Source organism: Cyanistes caeruleus, chromosome 2 (assembly GCF_971803275.1).
Source record: "Cyanistes caeruleus chromosome 2, bCyaCae1.hap1.1, whole genome shotgun sequence".
Taxonomy (NCBI): Eukaryota; Metazoa; Chordata; class Aves; order Passeriformes; family Paridae; genus Cyanistes; species Cyanistes caeruleus.
The window spans coordinates 48,324,973-48,344,027 of NC_141702.1; the positions used below are offsets into that span (position 1 = coordinate 48,324,973).

Genomic DNA, 19,055 nt, shown 5'->3' on the forward strand with positions numbered 1-19,055 from the left:
GCTGACGCTGCCAGAGTGGATACATGTCAATGTGGATTATACCAACATCCTAACATTGGGGTTGTTGTCCACTCATCATTTGTCCACTCATCATTTCCTCAAAACTGGATGATAACTGGAACTGCTCGTTGTTAGTGCTGTTCTAAGGCTGATGAATGCCCTTAAGAGCTACTTCAGTCTGTTTTGTTGGGTTTATGCCAATGTTTAAAAACTGCAGGTCATTTTTATGTATGGCAAAGTACATGTTGTCTCTTACTGTCTGTTTTATCTCATGGTTTCACCTTCATCTGTAGCAGCTCCATCAGTCTGCTCTGTGTGGCCTCCTGCTGCAGTGTTTGGGTAGCAAAGTCCATGAATTTAATTCTTTAGGTCTTGTTGCCAATGCACACAAGGCTCAGCTGCTTTTTTTTCTCACAAATGTCTGTCTACCCCCAGCTACCAAACACCTTGACTGAGTCTAGTCAGTACCAGAGCTTGAGCCAGACACTGGAGCTGGTTTCATGTCAAAATAGGCCAGCTGTGCACAGGCAGCTTCTAACACATCTCACAAATACAGGAGGATGGGCTGCTCTCACTAACAGCATGCAATTTGTCTTGGTGATTTCAGAAAACGACGAGGAGCAGGAGGCTCTGCTGTCAGTGGACAAGCCTGGTTGGTATTCCCAAGGTAATGCTATCCAGCTTTACGATCTACTGAAGAAGATGACTGGCAAGATGGATCCCAAGGTATGTTACAAGTGAGAGCAAATCTTTCTGAAAATACCCTGGTTCAGTTGAGAATTCACCAGACAAACTCTTGTTAAAGTTATTGATGTAAGATGGCATCAGTGAAAACTAGGAATATGTTAAGTACAGGTCTGGATAGGGGAAAATGCCACTAAAGGTGGTGTAACAACATTTTTCATAGTGAATAGATTCCTTCCTGGACACAGAAGAGTTTTGAGTCACCAAGAAGAATGTTCTGTCTTGTTTAAAACTTGTAGTCTAAAACTTGTTCCAGTTTAGTGTATTTTTTTGGTAGTCTTTCTACGGCTTCCCATCAGGCTATTTCTGTCAGCCAAAAAACTCACACTTCCTTTTGCTGGTCCCAGTTAGGCATCTCTTTCCAATGCCCCTGGAGGGTGAGAGCAAGGAGGGTGTGTGGGGCCAGCCTTTCCCTTATGGAGCTGGTTGAAGATAAAGCACCAAACTTGACATTAATAGGATCTCTGCATGTCTTGACCAAGTGTAAACATGGAGGAATTTTTATTAGGTCATTTTAAGGCCCTTTTTCTCTCCATGGATTACAGTTTGCTTGTGTTTTCCTCGTATACAATGAACTTCTAATTTGCTTCTTCCCTCACAGGTTGTTTATTTTGGTGACAGTATGCACTCAGATATTTTCCCAGCTCGTCACTATAGCAACTGGGAAACTGTCTTCATCTTAGAGGAGCTTCTAGGGGACAAAGGTACAGTGCCTGCAAAGGCTGAATCTGAGCCCTTGGAGAAGAAAGGAAAATATGAGGTAAGGGTTCCTGCAGATGGTTCCTGGAACAGAATAAAGTAGATTACAAAAAAGCCTCATGTAACCTGCACTAAGAATGAACCTGCTGGTCGTTCCAGGGTGCTGGCAGCATCATCATCCCCCACAGATGTATCCTCCTTGTCTTACCAGGAGGATGCTGTTCTGTCCCAGCCAGCGATGCATGGGTGACACAGTACCCCTACCTGGAGCTAAGCCATGAGAACCATGGATCTCAGAAAAGGAGCTTTATGTGCTCTCCCTTAGCAAGAGCCTTTTTAGAACCAAGATCCCACCACCCCACAAGGAGAAATTTCATGCCCACTTATCACAAGTCCAACGCCTGAACTCTGCTGAGTTCATGACATTTCCCTGTGTGTTGTGGCCAACTGTAAACATGGAGGAATTTTTATGACATTGTTTTGAAGGTTACTTTCTCTCTGTGTGAAATACGGTTTGCTTGTGCTTTCCTTATATACAAAGAACTTTTAATTTGCTGCTTCCCTCACAGGTTGTTATTTTCATGACAGCTGTGCTCAGATAAGAGGAGCTGTTTCAAAATCTGGCCCAGTGCAGACTTACTGATAGTTACCTCAGATAAATAATATGATTTTCAGGTTGATCACAGCTGGGAAGCAGGGCCTTAGCACTGCTGTCATCCCTTAATTCTCCCACAGAAGGTGGGAAATTACTATGGTTTATTCTTTCCTCTCCTGCCAAAGGGCAAAGTAAATAGGAAACAGCACTCAGATGGATGATGAGGCAGCATTGTACCTCCAGCATGTCCCATGTAGGTGGAAACTACAGTGAAGCTTCACTCTCCATTTGGAGTGTCTCTTCGTTTCATATGCTACTAAATAAATAGTTCATTTTCTTCTAATTGCAGAGAAATACATGTGCTTTTCACACTTCTCTTTGTAAAACACTAAACTTTATTTTTCTTTTAAAATAATTACTCTTTGTGAATAAAAGTTAACTTACCAGTAGAAAATATTTGGGGGGTGTGTTTATACTTGTTGTTTTTAATCTGTGTTATAAAAGCTCTTGGTTTTAATGGAGAAAAGGGTATCTTCAATGGGACTTTAATACTATATAGATATCTATATATGTTTTTAACAGGCATATCTCATATTTTTCCCCACTGTCCTGATTTATAAACTAAGATCAGAGAAGGACATTTCAGACACTGAAATAAGGAAATGTAATCATTAATGTTTAGGTTTTTTTCCTGGGTTATAAGAAACCAAAAATTAAGTAAAAAAATGCAATATCCTGTAACAGAATGTGTTTCTCAGAAGGAAGGGGAGGTGGGAGAGGAAGAGCTCATAGAAGTTATAGGTTAAAACAATTTGATTTAAATACTTAATGCTTTAAAAAAAACTTAATATCCTCCATTGTTCATTCTCTGACTGGAGATTCTGCTGCATTGCTGCATAAAATGTAAGGGTTGGGGAATTTGTTCAACATGGTTTCTTAGGCATGTTCAATATATGCTTTTGAACATTTTCACATTTTTAAACAGAGAGACAGAAAGTGGTTCTTTTACTGGAAGTAGAAAGAGTAATGGATCGATGTGTTTCTGAGCCCACGATGACGATTTGGTTTTCCCTTATTGCAACACCTCTGCTCGACTGCTCACAAAATCCATCTTCTCTATCACAGCAGTTGTCAAGCAGCAAATTGAGACTTTTAGACAGGTGCTTGACATTTCATTGACACTGTAGCATTCTTGATAAGAGATTGCAGTATCTCAAGGAGACACCACCCCTACCACACACAACCCTTGTTCCGTTTACATCCGCTACCAGTGACAGCGAGCAAGCAAGGGAGAAATGAATTGCATTGATTAAAGGAACCTGAACCAGGGGGGCCGTGGCAGGTCAGTGGTGTTATTTCATTACCATGCTGTTCACTGGAGTCTGAACAACGGGTCACATCCATATCTCTGCAGATGACTGGACACCACTAACTTAACAGGACTAGTTCAAAGGGACTCCCTTTACAAGCCTAGAAAAGTTTTATTTTCATTCCCCCAAGCAACTTCTGCCATTAACCCTTTGATTAAGAAGGGAGAAAAGCCAATTCAAAGGATTGTACAAAGTCAGGTGTTTCTGGAAAATTAGTCACAGATTAGATTTCATCTGGTTAATCAGCCTTAGCATTCATTGGCAATAAAATACAGTACTACTGTAGATTTTCCATGCCATGCTGTGTGTGCAGAGAGGGACTGAAAACTTAACACATGATGCAATTCTCAATGCTATGACTCTTTACAAAATACTATTAAAGTAATAAAGTATTACTTTAATTGGCAATTGCATCTTTCAGAAAGAAATTACAAAAATCTGGTTTTAATTGTTTGGTGTTTCATCACTAACAGAGAGAGGGGAAGAAAACAACCTCCTCACACACCAAGTGGGAGACTTGTGATTATGGAAAATGGTTTCATTTGCAGTTTTTGTCTTTTCCCTTCAATTAAATGCATGATATAAGCCAGATACACATAACTGTGAAATTATGGTAACAACTGCAATTCTTTTAAGTATTTGAGTCATAACCAAATAAGCAAGAGAATAGCAAACTAAAAGCTATTTATGCAGTTACTTGGCTCCTAAGTAAATTGCAGCATGCAGGGGGAATAAAAATACAAGCCATTGTGTTGAAACAAGATTTCCCTTCCTCCCAGAACTGAGGATTTGTTTGTTTGGCTGGAGGCTTTGGTTTTGCATTCTGTCCTTTAAATGTGTGATCAGTTCCATCAATGAAAACTCAAAGGAAAGCTGGAATTTGTCCCAGGATTTCGAGGAAAATTATTACAGAGGAACCGTCAGTGTGTAAAAACCTTGGGCTATATTAATGAATGGAGCAGAAATCAAAGAATTAATGGGTGGATATAGATGATAATTTTGTAGTTGGAACAAAAAACTGAATTTTTAAAATACTGCCTAGTGACTGGTTTGTTGTAGAAGTCAGGGCTGTTATCCCCCTGAATTACCATTAACTCCCTTAGCGTGACATAGACAAGGCTATTTACATTATGCCTTTTGGCCCTGTTTGTCTCTTTATTCCTGTTTATCTTTGGCACAAATGTAACAGTACTTTCAGGAACAACCTGATGTGCTGTTGTGAAGCCTGGTGAGTTAAAGCAATATTCTTAAGGCAATACCCTGAAGTGCAGGACATTTTATTTTAAATTTGCTTATAGTGATCCCTGTTGTAATTTAGGTACAATAATCACAGTGAAATGTTTTATATTTGCATGATCTGTAGGAGGGTAGGTTCTGTCCAATAAAATTCAGACCCGTGGCTGGCTTGCCCACTTGCACACCCAGCATGGGTGTGTGATTCAGGGACATCCCGTTGTTGTGGTCAGCACAGCTGTGCTGACAGAAGCATCTCAAATACTGTTACACCAGAAAAAATGCATTTTGAGCATTGATTTTTTTTCTGGCATCACGAGTCAGTGGTGTGTTACTACCTCAGGACAAAGCATGCAATCAGCAGTACCATCACTCATATCAGAGATGCAGTAAGGTATTCCTCAAGCTCTGTGCTTGCTACAAAGGTATTAGCATAGATGGCAAATCTGTATCTAAAATAAAACCCTTAAAAATATTAACGGCTTGATCTTTCCTGTCTCTTTTACATCTTTCTATCTTTCATCTCTTTACCAAATGTAGAAAAACTTCAGGACTTGGCTCCCTGCTAATTTGTATTTTAGAAAGGTCATTTGTAAGCTGACAAATCAGTGTTACCCCAGGGTCCTATTAGCAGATTCTGTCTATTCTGTTAACAGGCCCTATTTGTCTAGAGTTAGCAAAGCAAAGGTTGTAGTAAGTATTCTGGGTGTTTTGACTTTGTGGAAGGCCCTGGAACTTGGGAATTTCTTGTGCAATCTCTATTTCCCTGAAGCGTAGATATTTTCTTCGAGGCTCAAATGACACAATCAACATCTGACCTGCTGCTGTCTGACCAATATGCCTGAGAGCAAAGCCATTGGGCGATTTGCATGAGAAAGAGGGATTGCCCAGCACTTTGCAGGATCTACTGTCCTGCTGTGAGAGCAAATTCTATGTCTGGGGACTTCGGGAGGGGCTGACGCACCTTCCAGAGCTCCTCAGTCCTGCTGCTGGGCATGTGCCTCCAGGCATGTGAGTGAGTGAGTAGCCACAGTTAGAGGAGACTTTTGCCTCATTTCACAGATGTACAGACTCATGGTGTGTGGTCTGTTCTTCATTGCAGGCTAAGATATGTGCTGCAGGTGAGATAAGGACATCTTCAGGGCATCAGTTAGGGATGGAAGGGGGAGCAATGTCTGATGTTTCCTAGGAATGTGCTCAGAGATTCAACTGCTCTTACCAGACTTTAAATCAAGATTTAGCCTGTCAGACCTGTCCTGTCGTGTGGAGATAAGCCAGTAGCAAAATGATGGGAGCTCTGCACCAGGTGACACGATGACAAGTCTCATATGTAACTGGGTTTGATTTCACCAAGGGCTTGGGTTGTAAACCCAAAATTTAACTCCCTCCTCCTTAATAAGGAAGAAAATCCCGCTCTAGAATCAAACTTCCCCAAAAATCCATTTATTTCCTCAGATTACATTTTTAATTGTCTGCTGAAGTAATCATCTACTTCAGAAAGCAGAACCCTCACATCTTTCCTCTTGTCAATAATCAGAGTCCTCTCTTTTGTACAAATACTTATGTGGGCCAGTACTGGGGTTGTCTTGATTAATCACCTGAACAGCTGTAACAGCCTTAAGAGTTTTCTGCATGTGTCATCCAGCTGGCAAACAGATTTTAATTCATCAGAGTATCTACACTTAATTATAACTGATGTAAAATCCTGGGATTTGCATGGAAAGATAAGATTAAGTGGGGAAAAAAGAAAGTAACATGTTGTCCCTTTGTATAAGGCACAAAAAGTCCAAAAAAACAAAAAAGCCCAGGACTTCAGTTAAATGCTTATTTTGAAACAAAAGATAGGAAGTTTTTCCCAATCTGTTTATTTTTTTACATCAGAAGACAGAAATCAATATCTACATTTGTTGAAATCATTACATTCCATCTCCCCCCATTTATACTCAGAGGAAGAACTGACACAGACTCATGGAGAGAGTGGCTGTGTGTTTACTGGTGTGGTCTGTTCAGCTGCCTCAACAGCTTCCCTGTGATCAAAAGATACAGACCTCTGTCATAAACACAAATGATTCCAGCAGATTCTCAAAACTGTTAAGAGAGGGGTTAAATGGCGAAGAAAGTACAAAAGTTCACAAATCTGAAGGCACAAACTACGGTATCTGTTCTGTTCTCTGCAGGTCTGAGAAGTTAATTTGCACACAAACGAGTTTAACAGATTTTCTCTAGTGTATTTTATTTCCCATTTTTTCATCTTTCTGTAGATGTGTCCTGTCTAATTGCTTGTGGCAGTATATAGCAAGTTTCAAGATGAACTGGTAAAAAGTCAGTTTTCCCAATGCTGGTTTAATGCTTTCTTTGAAACATAATTAGTCTAGATGTTGTTGTCTGAAAATATACATTGAAAAAATTAGTATTTCACAACTTTCTAGGCAACTGAATATCTCTCCATGGATTCTGTGGCTCTGTTTTCATTCATTCCTCAGCTCAGAAACAGATAACACAGGTGGCATGATGTATTCTCTGCAGTTACTCCACCCAGCATCAGGAAGCTCCTTTTCCCCCAGGAGGAGATCCCAGCTGTAACACAGCCTGTCCAGCAGAGAAGAGCAGCATGCAATTCACACTATCAAAAACAGAAAAACAGGGAAAATAGAAGGGGTTTTCTTAAAAGGTTTAAAAAATTTTGAAAGTTAGCTTTTTATGTCCTAGGGAATCCATAAATTGTATAAACAGGAACTTGGGGATTTATGGGAAGACTGTTATTGTCTTTATATTTTAAAACCACATTGCTCCTGAGATACAATATAGGCTTCCCAGAAAATCAGAAAAACACTAGAGTTACTTAAACTAAAGCTTGTGGATAAATATTTCTCTCTTTTTTAAACTTACATATTTATTTTTCTTTCAGGGAGATCAGCTCAAAGTTCCTTACTTTGTATCTAAACAGTGGGGCTCTTTCTTCATGGACAGATTGCCAGGCCTGGAAAATGCAGAGGAGACCTTAGTTCACACGTGGTCCTGTAAATGCATTAGCACTTACAGCACTATTGCAATCCCTAGTCTGGAAGCAATAGCAGGTAAGGAAAATGTTAGGGGTGGGTTTTTTTTTCCTAATTAACATGCAGTATTCATAGTAAGTTTGTAGTGCTGTAGATCTGGTTTTGAGATTACATGTATCTAAAATACACTCAAAATACTCTGTTCATATGATGCAACACTTAGCACTAGTGGCCATTGATTACTTTGACATTTGTGCTTTTAATTGTTGCCTGATACACCAGGAGTTTTGTTTGTGTCTGCAAATTAAGTGTTTAATTGGTTCCCTGTTAGACATAGGGTGCAACATTTGCCAGACTGTAGGTTAGTTCCTGAACTTGGTCCCTACTTCCCCACTGTGATTTGCTGTTCCTTCTTTCATTGGTGAGATACATTTGAAACAAACAATGTGCAAAGTTACTTGGGAGTGTTGTGCTTACAAAAATGTTTCTCACTGATCTGGCTTGTTACACTTCCCCTGTCCTCTCTCTGTAACTTTGGAGCTGCAGTATTTACCAGTGGATTAGGAAGTGGTGGTGAAGGCCCCCATGTGCTCCATCTAACATTTTGCATTACTGAGCTTTGTCAATAACCATACCTAAAGGAATAAATGAATTATTAAGTGAATGAGGAACATTCAAGCATTTACTTTACTAACCCCTCTGTTCAGCTTCTTTTGCCTGCTTCATGCATAAAACCAAGGAATAAAAGGTTTGTTGCAAGAGAGTATTTCAGGCTTGCCCAGCAGTGACTTCTACAGCAGGACACATGATAGAGCTTTTCTTTGCAACCATATTTTACACATAAAACTTACATTGTATGAATATCTCAGAACAGAGCAGTCATAGACTGCCACAATTTATTCATGCTTCCAATATTTGCCATTTTGAAGTCTGTTTCAGCCTAAAGGCACAAAGCCCAAACATAGCAAGGGAACATGCCAACAGAAAGATAACTTTCATAGAACTGCCATCTAATACCTTTTCCAGGGTCATACTGTGGCTTGCTTTGGAAGTGTTGGCCAAGAGAAAATGGTCAGCCACAGTCTGAAACTCTGCCTCCCAGGCAGCTCCCCTCCAGCCACAGCCCACTTTAAAGGACAAGCGAGGGCTCTCATCCACAAATGTATGAGGAGCTTTCCAGCTACAGGTGAAAGGGTGTGAACCCATAAGGCATATCTGGGCAGTTAGTGAGTAGGATAGCTGCCGGTCATCAGCAGTGGAGCTCTTGCAAAGCCTGTTTCTCTATTAGGAGGAGCACAGTGTGCTGTCCCTCACTGCATTGAACCAGTGCTGGGGGCAGGGGGTCATGTCTGTAGAAGTTAAACCCCAGTGCTAAAGGACAGGGGAGAAGTAATGTTCTAAACTTGCAGCTGTGCACCGGACAGCAGACTCGAAGTTGAAGGTACGAGAACATCTCCACTTTCTTACGGAGAGTGGTATTTCTTGTTTGTTTGTGTGGAAGAGCAGATGTTCATTATTATGGATGTTAAGGAATTCCTGACTCCTCTTGAATACCTCGTCTGACTCCTGTCAGAGCAAGCTGTAAGAACCCCTGCTTTGCCAAGCCCTGACTTTTTTGGCTGCAGTTGTAAGTCATATCTTAGCTGCAGCTATTTGGGAATAACTAGCTAGAAGAGAATGAAATGGGTTATGTGAATTTGAGGCTCTCCAGCTTTTCCTTTTCCATTCATCTGCTTTAATTACCAGCAGAGGACTTTCCACTGCCAAGCTGCAGAAACTCAGGCCTTTCTTCAAGGTTCCCTGAGCCCAAGCGAGCAGCCAAGCTGCCACCATGCTGACCACATGAATCCAGCTCCCAGCCTGAGCTGTGCTGACTGTGTGAGCTCCACTCTGGCTGGCTCAGCCTTGGCAGCACCTCGCTCAGCCTGACCCAGCCCAACAAGCTGCCACCTCACTTGGAGGTGTGCTGTAGCCTCCTGTGAGCTGGGGGTTGACAAGGGTTCTCCATCATCAATGTCTGACCTGGCTTTTTGTACACCTCCGTGAGCAGTAGTAAGTGCCACGTACAAGTCAGGATGCCAGCAGCTTGTGATCTGCAAAAATATTTGGTGAAATGTGTCAGATGGCTGCACTGCTGACTTTAAGATTGATTCTTGTTTTTTGGCTGCAGTGAGTATCTGTGCATAAAGAGCAGCTTGGTTTACTTCTCAAGACACGTTGAAAAAGATCATTCCAAAAACTATTCAGCGCTACTCAGTACTGGTAACTCATTTACTCAATACCAATTCAAAGATGCATTAGAAGTTCCTAACTCTAATCTCTCCTCTGGCAAGGAAGGTATTACTGGAGTTGCAGACTACTGCACCACAGTTCATCATCTAAACTCTCCTGAGAGTCCCTGAAGACCAACTGGCAATTTTTTGTGCATGATAAAGTATATTTCATTTATTGTTAAATAAATATTGTTAATTAATTGATAAAATTGTCCAAAGGAGACTTTCTACAATACCTTCTGTGTATTTCCATCAGTTTGGAGTGGAAATCAGATATACATTATACTGGCAGTACGTGGTTAATAAAATATTAGAAGCCAATGTCCCTACTCCTATCCTACATGTCTCATTCACAAATCCATCTGTTTCTCCACTTTTCTGCTGTTGAGTCTCTCCTCATTTACAGCTCCCTTACAGATTTTGAGCATTTTAAAGCACAATGATATCATGAGACAGATTTTCCAAACTGGGATCCATTACCGTGGGAATGTTACTTTAGAGCTCCCACATGGAAATTAAAAAGTGTAGGGGTCTCTGAAAAATGACATTCTGCAAAAAACACAGTTTCCACTTCAGTAAACCACTTCCTTCTCCACTTCAGAAGGTTAGGTATGAGCCAAGTAGAGGAGGATTACTCTTATCTTTCCTACCTGAATAATCTGTACTTTACCTTCAAGGACAGCAACCACTACTCTGTGACCAAATGATCACAGATCCCCATGTTAATAATTGTACTTCCTGCATTATATAAGTATTCCAACAGTAATTTCAATAATTTCAAAAATACCATTTCAGACAGGTTTTTTGATTAACAGTTCTTTGATCCAAAAATACGATATATATATTTCAAGCTAATGCTTTGCCTTTCAATCTCATGGTGATTGGTATTTTTATAAAAGTCACACTTCAAAAAAAATCCATGAAAAGTTTTAGAGCTATGAGGGGGATTTTGTTAAGTTGTTTTTTTATTTCATTGCAAAGAAAAGGATAAAAAAGTGGGTTCAAAATTGTAATAAGAAGAACATAAACTTTTTTTTCTAGTTTCAAAGTTCTTAAACTAATGTTCTAAATTTGTCTCATAACCTCTGAATTGTGAAGTTTGTCATAGGATTAAAAACTACTGCAAGCAAGAAAAGGAAATTGAGTGATGTTGCAGCTCAAGAGAATTTCATTTCAGAGAAGAATTAGTGCAAATGAAAATGTTTTATGGAGGCAGAGTTCATTTCACACTTTGGAGATTTGATAACCAAGCTTGTGTCATGCATGACAATAATGCATTTTTTTAAATCTTACATGCAATATGAAATCGTATCAGAATTTGTCCATATGGCTGATTAAGTTTTTCTTCATTCCTTATTGTTATTTTAATTAGCTAGAACAAGAGAAAAAATCTCCATTATAATTAACCAAAGCTGTCTCTTTAAAGATGCCTACAGATCTGTACCCTGGCAATTTCTGCGGGAGTTTGAGTCGTCAGCCTGCTTGCTGTATAAATATAATGATAAAATTGCCAGTGAACCATGACAAAGAAGTTCATGTTTCTGCTTAGAGCTGCAAATTATCTGCACAATGGAAAGCTCAAGGCAGCCGTGGCTGGGGCTCCAGAACTGACAATGTGCAGGTCACAGATACACAGATCTACCCAGCAGAGATCAACTACAAATTGCAAACTTCACACACCATCTTCCACATATATTTTAAAGGTGAATCCCCTGGAGGAATCAACTGCTATCATGGAAGACATTAATTTCACTAATCAAGTGATCTACTAACCACTAATCAGCCACATACTACAGCCATATACTACACTGATCAGCCATGTATTTCTGTATCCTGAACAGCATCATTTTTAATTATTGCTGAAGTGAAACAAAAAAAAAGTTCATCATATTTTTGCACCTTAGTTCTATGTTTTTTCATTGCTATTACATCACTGAAAGTGAAATCAAACTCCTTTTAAAATTAAATTAGTCCTTGCTATAACCAGACTTATAACTGTGCTCTTACTCAACTGCTACAATAATATACAATTCGCTTAAAACACATAGAACTATCTATATTATGCATTGCTAGTTAGCAGTAACCTTTCATATTTAATACCTTATCTTACAACTGTGCTTTTACTTGCCAACTTCAGTGTAAGACTATCTATACAATTGCATCAAAAGACTCTTTATCAAAATGCTTTGAGGATTTAAGCTGCTTTGGGAATTAGCTCTTACAAATAATAGTTGCTGCTAGAAGAGGTCATTTTTATAATTAAACCTTTTATGCAAAAGAAGTATTCTTACACCTGATGAAAAATTGGTGTAAATGCAAAACAGTAATGTTTCTGATGTTTTCTGGCCCTGAGGTTTCATACAAGGAAAAAAAAAAGATAACAGAGATAACTGAATAGAGAGAAGATATGTGTTTTGAATGTATAAACAGCATCTTGATCTATGTGTCAGTTGAAAAGCATCAGATAATGTAAATCTGATTCACTTGTTCCAGGAAATTAGTTTCAGTGTTCTCATTTTAGAAGAAAAAACAAAAATCATGCCCAACACAACCAAAAAATATAAGGCATCTATTTTTAAAACTGAAAAAATACAGCTGAAACCAACAATAAACAGCATTTTAACCATAAAAGAAATATTGTTCAACAAATCAGGACTAGTTTATAAAAAGTCTTCAGGACCTAGTTACTTCCCAAATAATCTGGGATCTCATATTTTCCACAGAAATTTACTACTTGATAGTAATTTTCAGTGTAGAAAGGACAGTATTCAGTGTATTACAGTTTGTTGAGGCTTTACTTCCTCCTCCAGAAAGGTGTGTTGACTTGTGCCCCTGAAAACCATGTCAAATCATGCAGAACCCAAAAGATTACTTCCTAGCCAATAGCTGACAGAAATGTTCCTGCCATCGTTATTCTGCTCTATGAGATGTCAAAGTACAGCCACCTCGAAAAGATTAAAGGGAGAACTCATGAGCAACTCATTAAGAAAGGGGGAACCATTCAGTCATTTCTGCTTTAAAGTTATCCTTCAACTCAGGCAGTATAATTTCATTTGCAGGCTGTAATTAAAGCTATAATTGGATTTTGACTGGATCACAGGCTTATGGGGTGGGTTTAGATTGACACTTTATAAATCCTGATTGTCATACAAAGTGTTGATAATTTTTGAGTGTGAAAACAAGTGAAAATAGGTAAATCACCAAGTATTGAAAATACTTGTCTGACCAGGTTGAAATTGTACATAACCTGCAACCTCCCATTGGATACTCTGGATTAGTGCCCAACATATTCCCTCTGGATTAATATGGTCACACATGCACAAAAAACTATATAGGCCTTGTCTTCATGTGTGTCTGTGTGGAGATTTTTATTTCAAGGTAAACAATGTTTGTCACCCCTCCAGAGAAAAATCAGGGAAAGGGAAAGAAAACATTTGTTTTACCAGAGAGGGGAACATGATGAGATTAACCCATGTCATGAGTTTGGAGAGGAAGGTTGATCTTGGTGAGTTTACCTCAAAATGAAAGTAAAGGGGTGTATCATCTCTGCATTTGTCTTAATATAGCTCCTTTACAGTCTCAAATTGCAACTCTTTTCTTTTTATTTTTTTTAACAATCAGAAATGGCTGTCAGCCCAAACAATTGTTTGTTTCCAGGCTAACTTCTTGAACCTACTTCAGAAGCCCTTCCTCCTGCTCTAAGATCCAGAATGAGTCATTCACACAGAAATTAATTAACAGATCTGAAAGACTAACACATCCTGGTAGGATCTCGGCATTCTCTCAAGAATTTTTTTAGATTAACTCTTCAGCTACATATTTAAAAATATTATAGTCCAGTATTTCCTTCTGATCTGTTCCAGATCAAGCAAAGAACCACATGGGGCTATTTTCTTACAAAACGTTCAAAAACCACTGTTTAAACTAAAACAAAAATGTGAGATGCTTCCCTCACATAGGAATAATGAGTGTCCTGATGAAAACCCAAAAGGAATTTCTAAGGCTGTCCTTCACTGCAGATTCTCACTTGCAGGCTCGGCTGCAAGTTAGTGCACGCCTTGTGCACAGCTGTTTTGTTCAGGAAGGGGTCAGCTGTCCCTTGGCCATAGGATAGACACAAAGTGATGTGATTTGTTATTCCCAAGATAATTACAATAAAATTGCACACCACAAGTAATCACAGTGGCCATGATGGGACAGTCATTCCATTTCCCCAGGCACCTGTCCATCTACAAAACTGGTATTGAAGCTGCTGCTGCATATGTCCCTGCAGTTTGCCACTTGGGTTTTCTCCAGTGGCACTGTCTTCTGTGTTAGATACCACAGAAAAGTAACCAGCAACAAACCTCTGTGGCACTGAAGCACTTGCTCAGGCCAAGGTCAGGCCACAAATGTCTGCTGGCGGTGCCACAGGCATGATCTCCAGCCAATACACCTGTGTTGGCAAAAGCTCTTACGTAAGTGCAAGTAAAGCAGCAAACCTGCACTTTGACTGAGAGTAGTTTTAGTCTTTATTCCTGTGTGCCCAAGGGTAAACTGCACTGGCTCGTATCACCAACTATATCCAAACCCAGACACTTCCTCCTATGGAGCAAACATACATTTTAAGGAGTCCCCTCTTTCCCATACGACACTGCACAGAGACTCTCCTCCTCTCCAACTTTTGAGTTATGAAGTATGCAGGCAGCAACACTGACTTTCATGTAATTGACAGAAGGAATGCTTTTCTCATGCTGACTTCACTCTTTTGGGAGCTTTGCTTTAGTACAGCAAACATCTGACCTCTGGTTTAGGAAAATCAGCCTTAGAAGTTTTTCTAAAAATAACTGCTATCAGATAAATCTACTTGTGGCCTTGGGTTTTTCTTTTTGCCTCTAGTATGCTCTCTCACATCCTGAGCTTTTAGTGCAAGTGCTGCTTTGACTGTTACAAAATAGAGATGGGTCAGGAGATAAAAACATTTATTATTTAAGAGAAAGCAACACTTCTTACAGATTACCCACAGACTGGCAAGTCAGGTCACTTGAAGGCACGATCAAACTGGTGAGTTTCCCTGCAGTAATTCTGCTTACTCTCCTGCTAAGAAATAATTATTAGAAATTGTAATTAGAAATTAAGAAATTAATGTTTTCTTTCAGCAGTGACTTTGAAATGCAATGAAAGATTTATGATAAAGCTTATAAGCCAGCTATATTATGGAATAATATAATTATGGAAAATCCTGTAAAATAATTATTTATACTAGCTGATGGTTTGCCCCTATAATTACCTCACTCAGATGATGAGATGTAAGATAGAGCTGTGACAGTGTTTTCTAAAATCTACCACAATTAAGCAGTTTAAAGATTTTTTTCAAACTTGGGTATCACTAACAAGGTTTTAGTTCTCTTCCTTGTGCCTTTTCCTTGGTGATAATCAGGAGGATATATTTGGATTCACTTAAGACCACAGCCCTGCTGTTTACTAGGAGGCTTCTGCAGCATCTGGCGCCAGCCCTGCTCACTGGCAGGGAACAGACCTCAGGGTGGGAGGGGAAGTTCTGATTTCTGCAGAGCTTCTCACTCGTCCCAGGGATGCTGCTGTGGTGTCATGATGAAAAAATGTTGGCTTTGCTTTTGTTGGTCAACACTGAAAAATTATTCCTGACATTTCTGCTGTGTATTTTGGGAGAAATCTGTTTCAGTCTTGGACTGTGCTTTTAATTGAAAAACAATGCCGTCCATCTAAAGTGCTTAGTTAAGATTTTATTTGTTTAATGTATTGGTTTGTTTAAGCAAATTTTAAAAAATTAGAGTAGTAAGTTTATCAATCAGGCCTGTGTCTGGATTAAATTAAAATTGTCTTCCATTCAGTTACTCAAATACTTTCCTGATCACTCATTGAGAATATTACATTTTCCCTTCTTCTTGTGGTTTCTCTTCTTTGCTTGTGGGTGGAACTCCAAGTCTTCCTCTGATAAAAGCTTGTGGCATTCATTTAGCTGGCCTACACTAAGTGTACCACACAGGAGACAGTGTGATGTTGTCAGCTTTGGAAATATGATACAAATCCATCCATAACTCCTAAGTACATGAGTGGCTATGAGTATACTTAAGCATCAGAACACAACGTTGTCCTTAATGTCACTTAAGACCTGGACCTGGATAAATGGAACACAGTAACTGACAGTAACTACTGTTCAAATGTCATCATTGTTATTTTGTTCACACCAGGGCATAAGGGAGGCAGGGCAGGGCAGGGCAGGAGCTCTTCTGAGCTCAGGTGAAGCCATATAACCTGTGAGGCTTGCCCAAACCATTGGGAAATGCTAATAACACTCAATGGTCACCATAAAGGAAAGCAGTATTCATTGCTCACACTCAGGCTGGTGTGGGAGCAAAGAAAGGAGTGGGACAGGAGCTCAGCATGATACATCTAATAACTGGCATTTCTGTCGATCTAGGACCTTCTTAACTCCTCTGGGACCTTCTTGGGACCCTTCATGTCTGATTTCTGGGAGCTTTTTGCTCTTAAAGGGAATATCCTCTTTGTCTTGGGTTAAAAAAAAATTATTCTGGGTGGAATTACCTAGGAATGATAAAAAAATTCTGGGACTATGATTGTCAATAAATTGGGTAAAGTCAGCTAGTTCCTTCTTCCAGTCTCAGGCTGTTTCATTTGTTCAAGTTTATTTAGGGATTTTTAAGGTAGTGGCAATATTGGATGAGTTTTGTGTTGAATTTGTTATTGTAGTGTGTAGGTTAGGACTCGTTAGAGCCTTGCTGTCAAACTGTGTCTCAGAGAGGACCTCATATCTGCTCCCTGCCCCATTTATGACTCTTCATAAGGGTTAGGTGAGAAGTGGGTGCCAAGATGCAAAGTTCTACCACCACAGCAGCAGCTGTGAGCATGCACAACAGCAAACCCTAAAGAATTTACTGGGGAAAAAACACTAGGGAAAAAAAACTAAAAAAATAAAAAAACTGCAGAAACAACAACTTAGAAATAAGCAGCTATTTTTTTTTATTACTTTTTTTCCCCCCAAGATTGGCTTTTTTATCAAGTACTGTAGGGTTTGGGTTTATTTTTTATATACTTTTGCAAAATGGGTATTTTCTAATCATCTTCCAAAGTCAGATTGCTGAGATAAAAGTAACATTTAACTTGATAGACAGGGGTGTGAATATATAAAAGTGTGATTATTCTCTTTTGGAGCCTTTTGCGTTGTGTATAGAATGGTTTGGGTGTTTAAGCTGATTCTTTAAAACTAGTTTACCAAGAAATACCAATGAAATTATCATTTTGATCCAGCTGATTCTCTTCCTCAGCAATAAGCAACTCTGTAGCAAGTCTGCTCCATTTGTGCTGCTCTTCGAATGAACTGCTCTTGGGAACCTCCAGACTGCTAGACTATTAAGCTAGTAAAAGCTTTTTTATAAAAATAACTGCATGACATTTGATTTTTTTATAGCTCATAAAGATATTTGGAAATATTTGCTTTCTTTTTAAATTTATTTTGTAATTTTTGAAACCTTTGTGTTAAACTGAGTGTCATAAATAGTCTCAGCAGCCAGTAAATCCACTGTGCCTTCTGCACACTATGAAAACATCTGCCTGTTCAGCCATGCTCACAATGAGCTCCAGAGATTTCCCTGACTCAGGCAAAATGAGAAAATTAACTTCTTTGACAAGCTAAAATCACCCACTTAAATAATTCTCTTCCAATTAACTTTCCTCCTATCCTACTTTATTCCAGCCTCTATCTGACTTTTCAGCTTCATCTAAGTACTCATTTGCTTGCTGCATTATGTTTAAATCTGCAGACCTGGATGCTGTCCTGGTGCCTGCCTGCGATTCACTTGTGAGGCAGAACTGGATTTCCTCTTGTTTTTGCCGAAGCTACTAAAATTGAGGGTTTCTGTTTCATAGAAGCTGTTGAGTGGGGGAAGAAAAAAATTGCAGCATGTAGTGACAGGATGTCACTTCCCAAAATTTACTCCAGATTAAAAAAAAAATAAAAATTTGCAATTCATAAGTTGTTGTACAGATGAGCTGAGTAATAGCTTTTGTGCTTTACTTTGGTTCTAAACAGACAACCTGCAAAAGAGATAACCCTGTCTGGGGGGAGGTTGCTTTTTCTTTTCATTTATTGGAAAGGGATTGTTTCTTGAACTAAGTTTTATTTATACATTTTTTTTAATTTGGTTTCTTGAGCTTTGAGTATGAGGTGAGCATGGGAAGTATCAGTTTTCTGGCTGAAAGGGTGAGGGTGGGCGGGTCACTGTTGGCAGCAGAGACTTTTCAAAAAGTTACAGAAAAGAAAGCCTTGACTGTTCAGTGCTATTTTAATGCATTCAGTGTTCTTTACAGACTGGAAGTGATGAGTACATCAAGTTACAAGTGCAGATTTCTAAGAACACTTGATAAAAAATGATGTTGTTAACACTGGACTGCAAGGTCTAAGAGCGGATGCCTTTCGGGAATCTTGCTTCAATAGCCATGAAAAACAAAAAAGAAACTGATTCTTTATTTTCAACATAGCCCTCTTACCAGCCTCTTGCTGAGATAAGAGAGAAGGATGACAAACTGAAGAATTAACTTGAAGGTGTACTGGGAGAAAAACTGCATCTAAGTTCAATGAAGATTTTTGATTAGTATTTAAGCATTAGTTAAATAATTTTCTCTGACTAGCGTTAATTCAGCAATCAAGGAACTGAATATCCTTTACTGCAGTTGAATAAACTCTGAAAGTCAATCCCTTGAAGAGATGAAGATGTCAAATAAATGTGTAATCATGCAATCTGATTGAATTCTGATGCCTGTGAGCAAACAGCTCAAGGTTTTAAAAATTACTGCTATTCACCACAAGCTTATTTTTTATGTGATACAGGCTGTGTTGCTAATCAGATGTGGTATGTTTCTGTCTTGCAGATTTACCACTGGATTATAGATTTACACGATTTTCCTCAAATAGTTCAGCAACTGCTGGGTACTACCCAAGCCCTCCAAGAGCACTGCTGCCAAATGAGGACTCAGTGACGATGAAATAGGTTGTTGGCTTTTTCCTTAAATAACCCTGTGGCCCTTACTTAAACTGCTACCAAATGCTAATTGGTGAAAATGCTGTGTGAAATGCTTCATAAAATAGAGTGATGGATTAAAA

The 19,055-nt window shown here is 39.1% G+C and overlaps 1 protein-coding gene across 2 annotated transcripts in view; it reads left to right on the forward strand.

The window, feature by feature from the left end:
* NT5DC1 (5'-nucleotidase domain containing 1) overlaps positions 1-19,055 on the forward strand; it is a 126,126-nt gene extending 107,071 nt beyond the window's left edge. For both annotated transcript variants that reach the window (XM_086876858.1, XM_086876859.1), the window contains 4 exons: positions 608-726; positions 1,346-1,504; positions 7,550-7,718; positions 18,824-19,055. In XM_086876858.1, the coding sequence (XP_086732984.1) occupies positions 608-726; positions 1,346-1,504; positions 7,550-7,718; positions 18,824-18,942 (566 nt within the window). In that variant the 3' untranslated portion in view covers positions 18,943-19,055. The remainder of the gene's footprint in view (positions 1-607; positions 727-1,345; positions 1,505-7,549; positions 7,719-18,823) is intronic.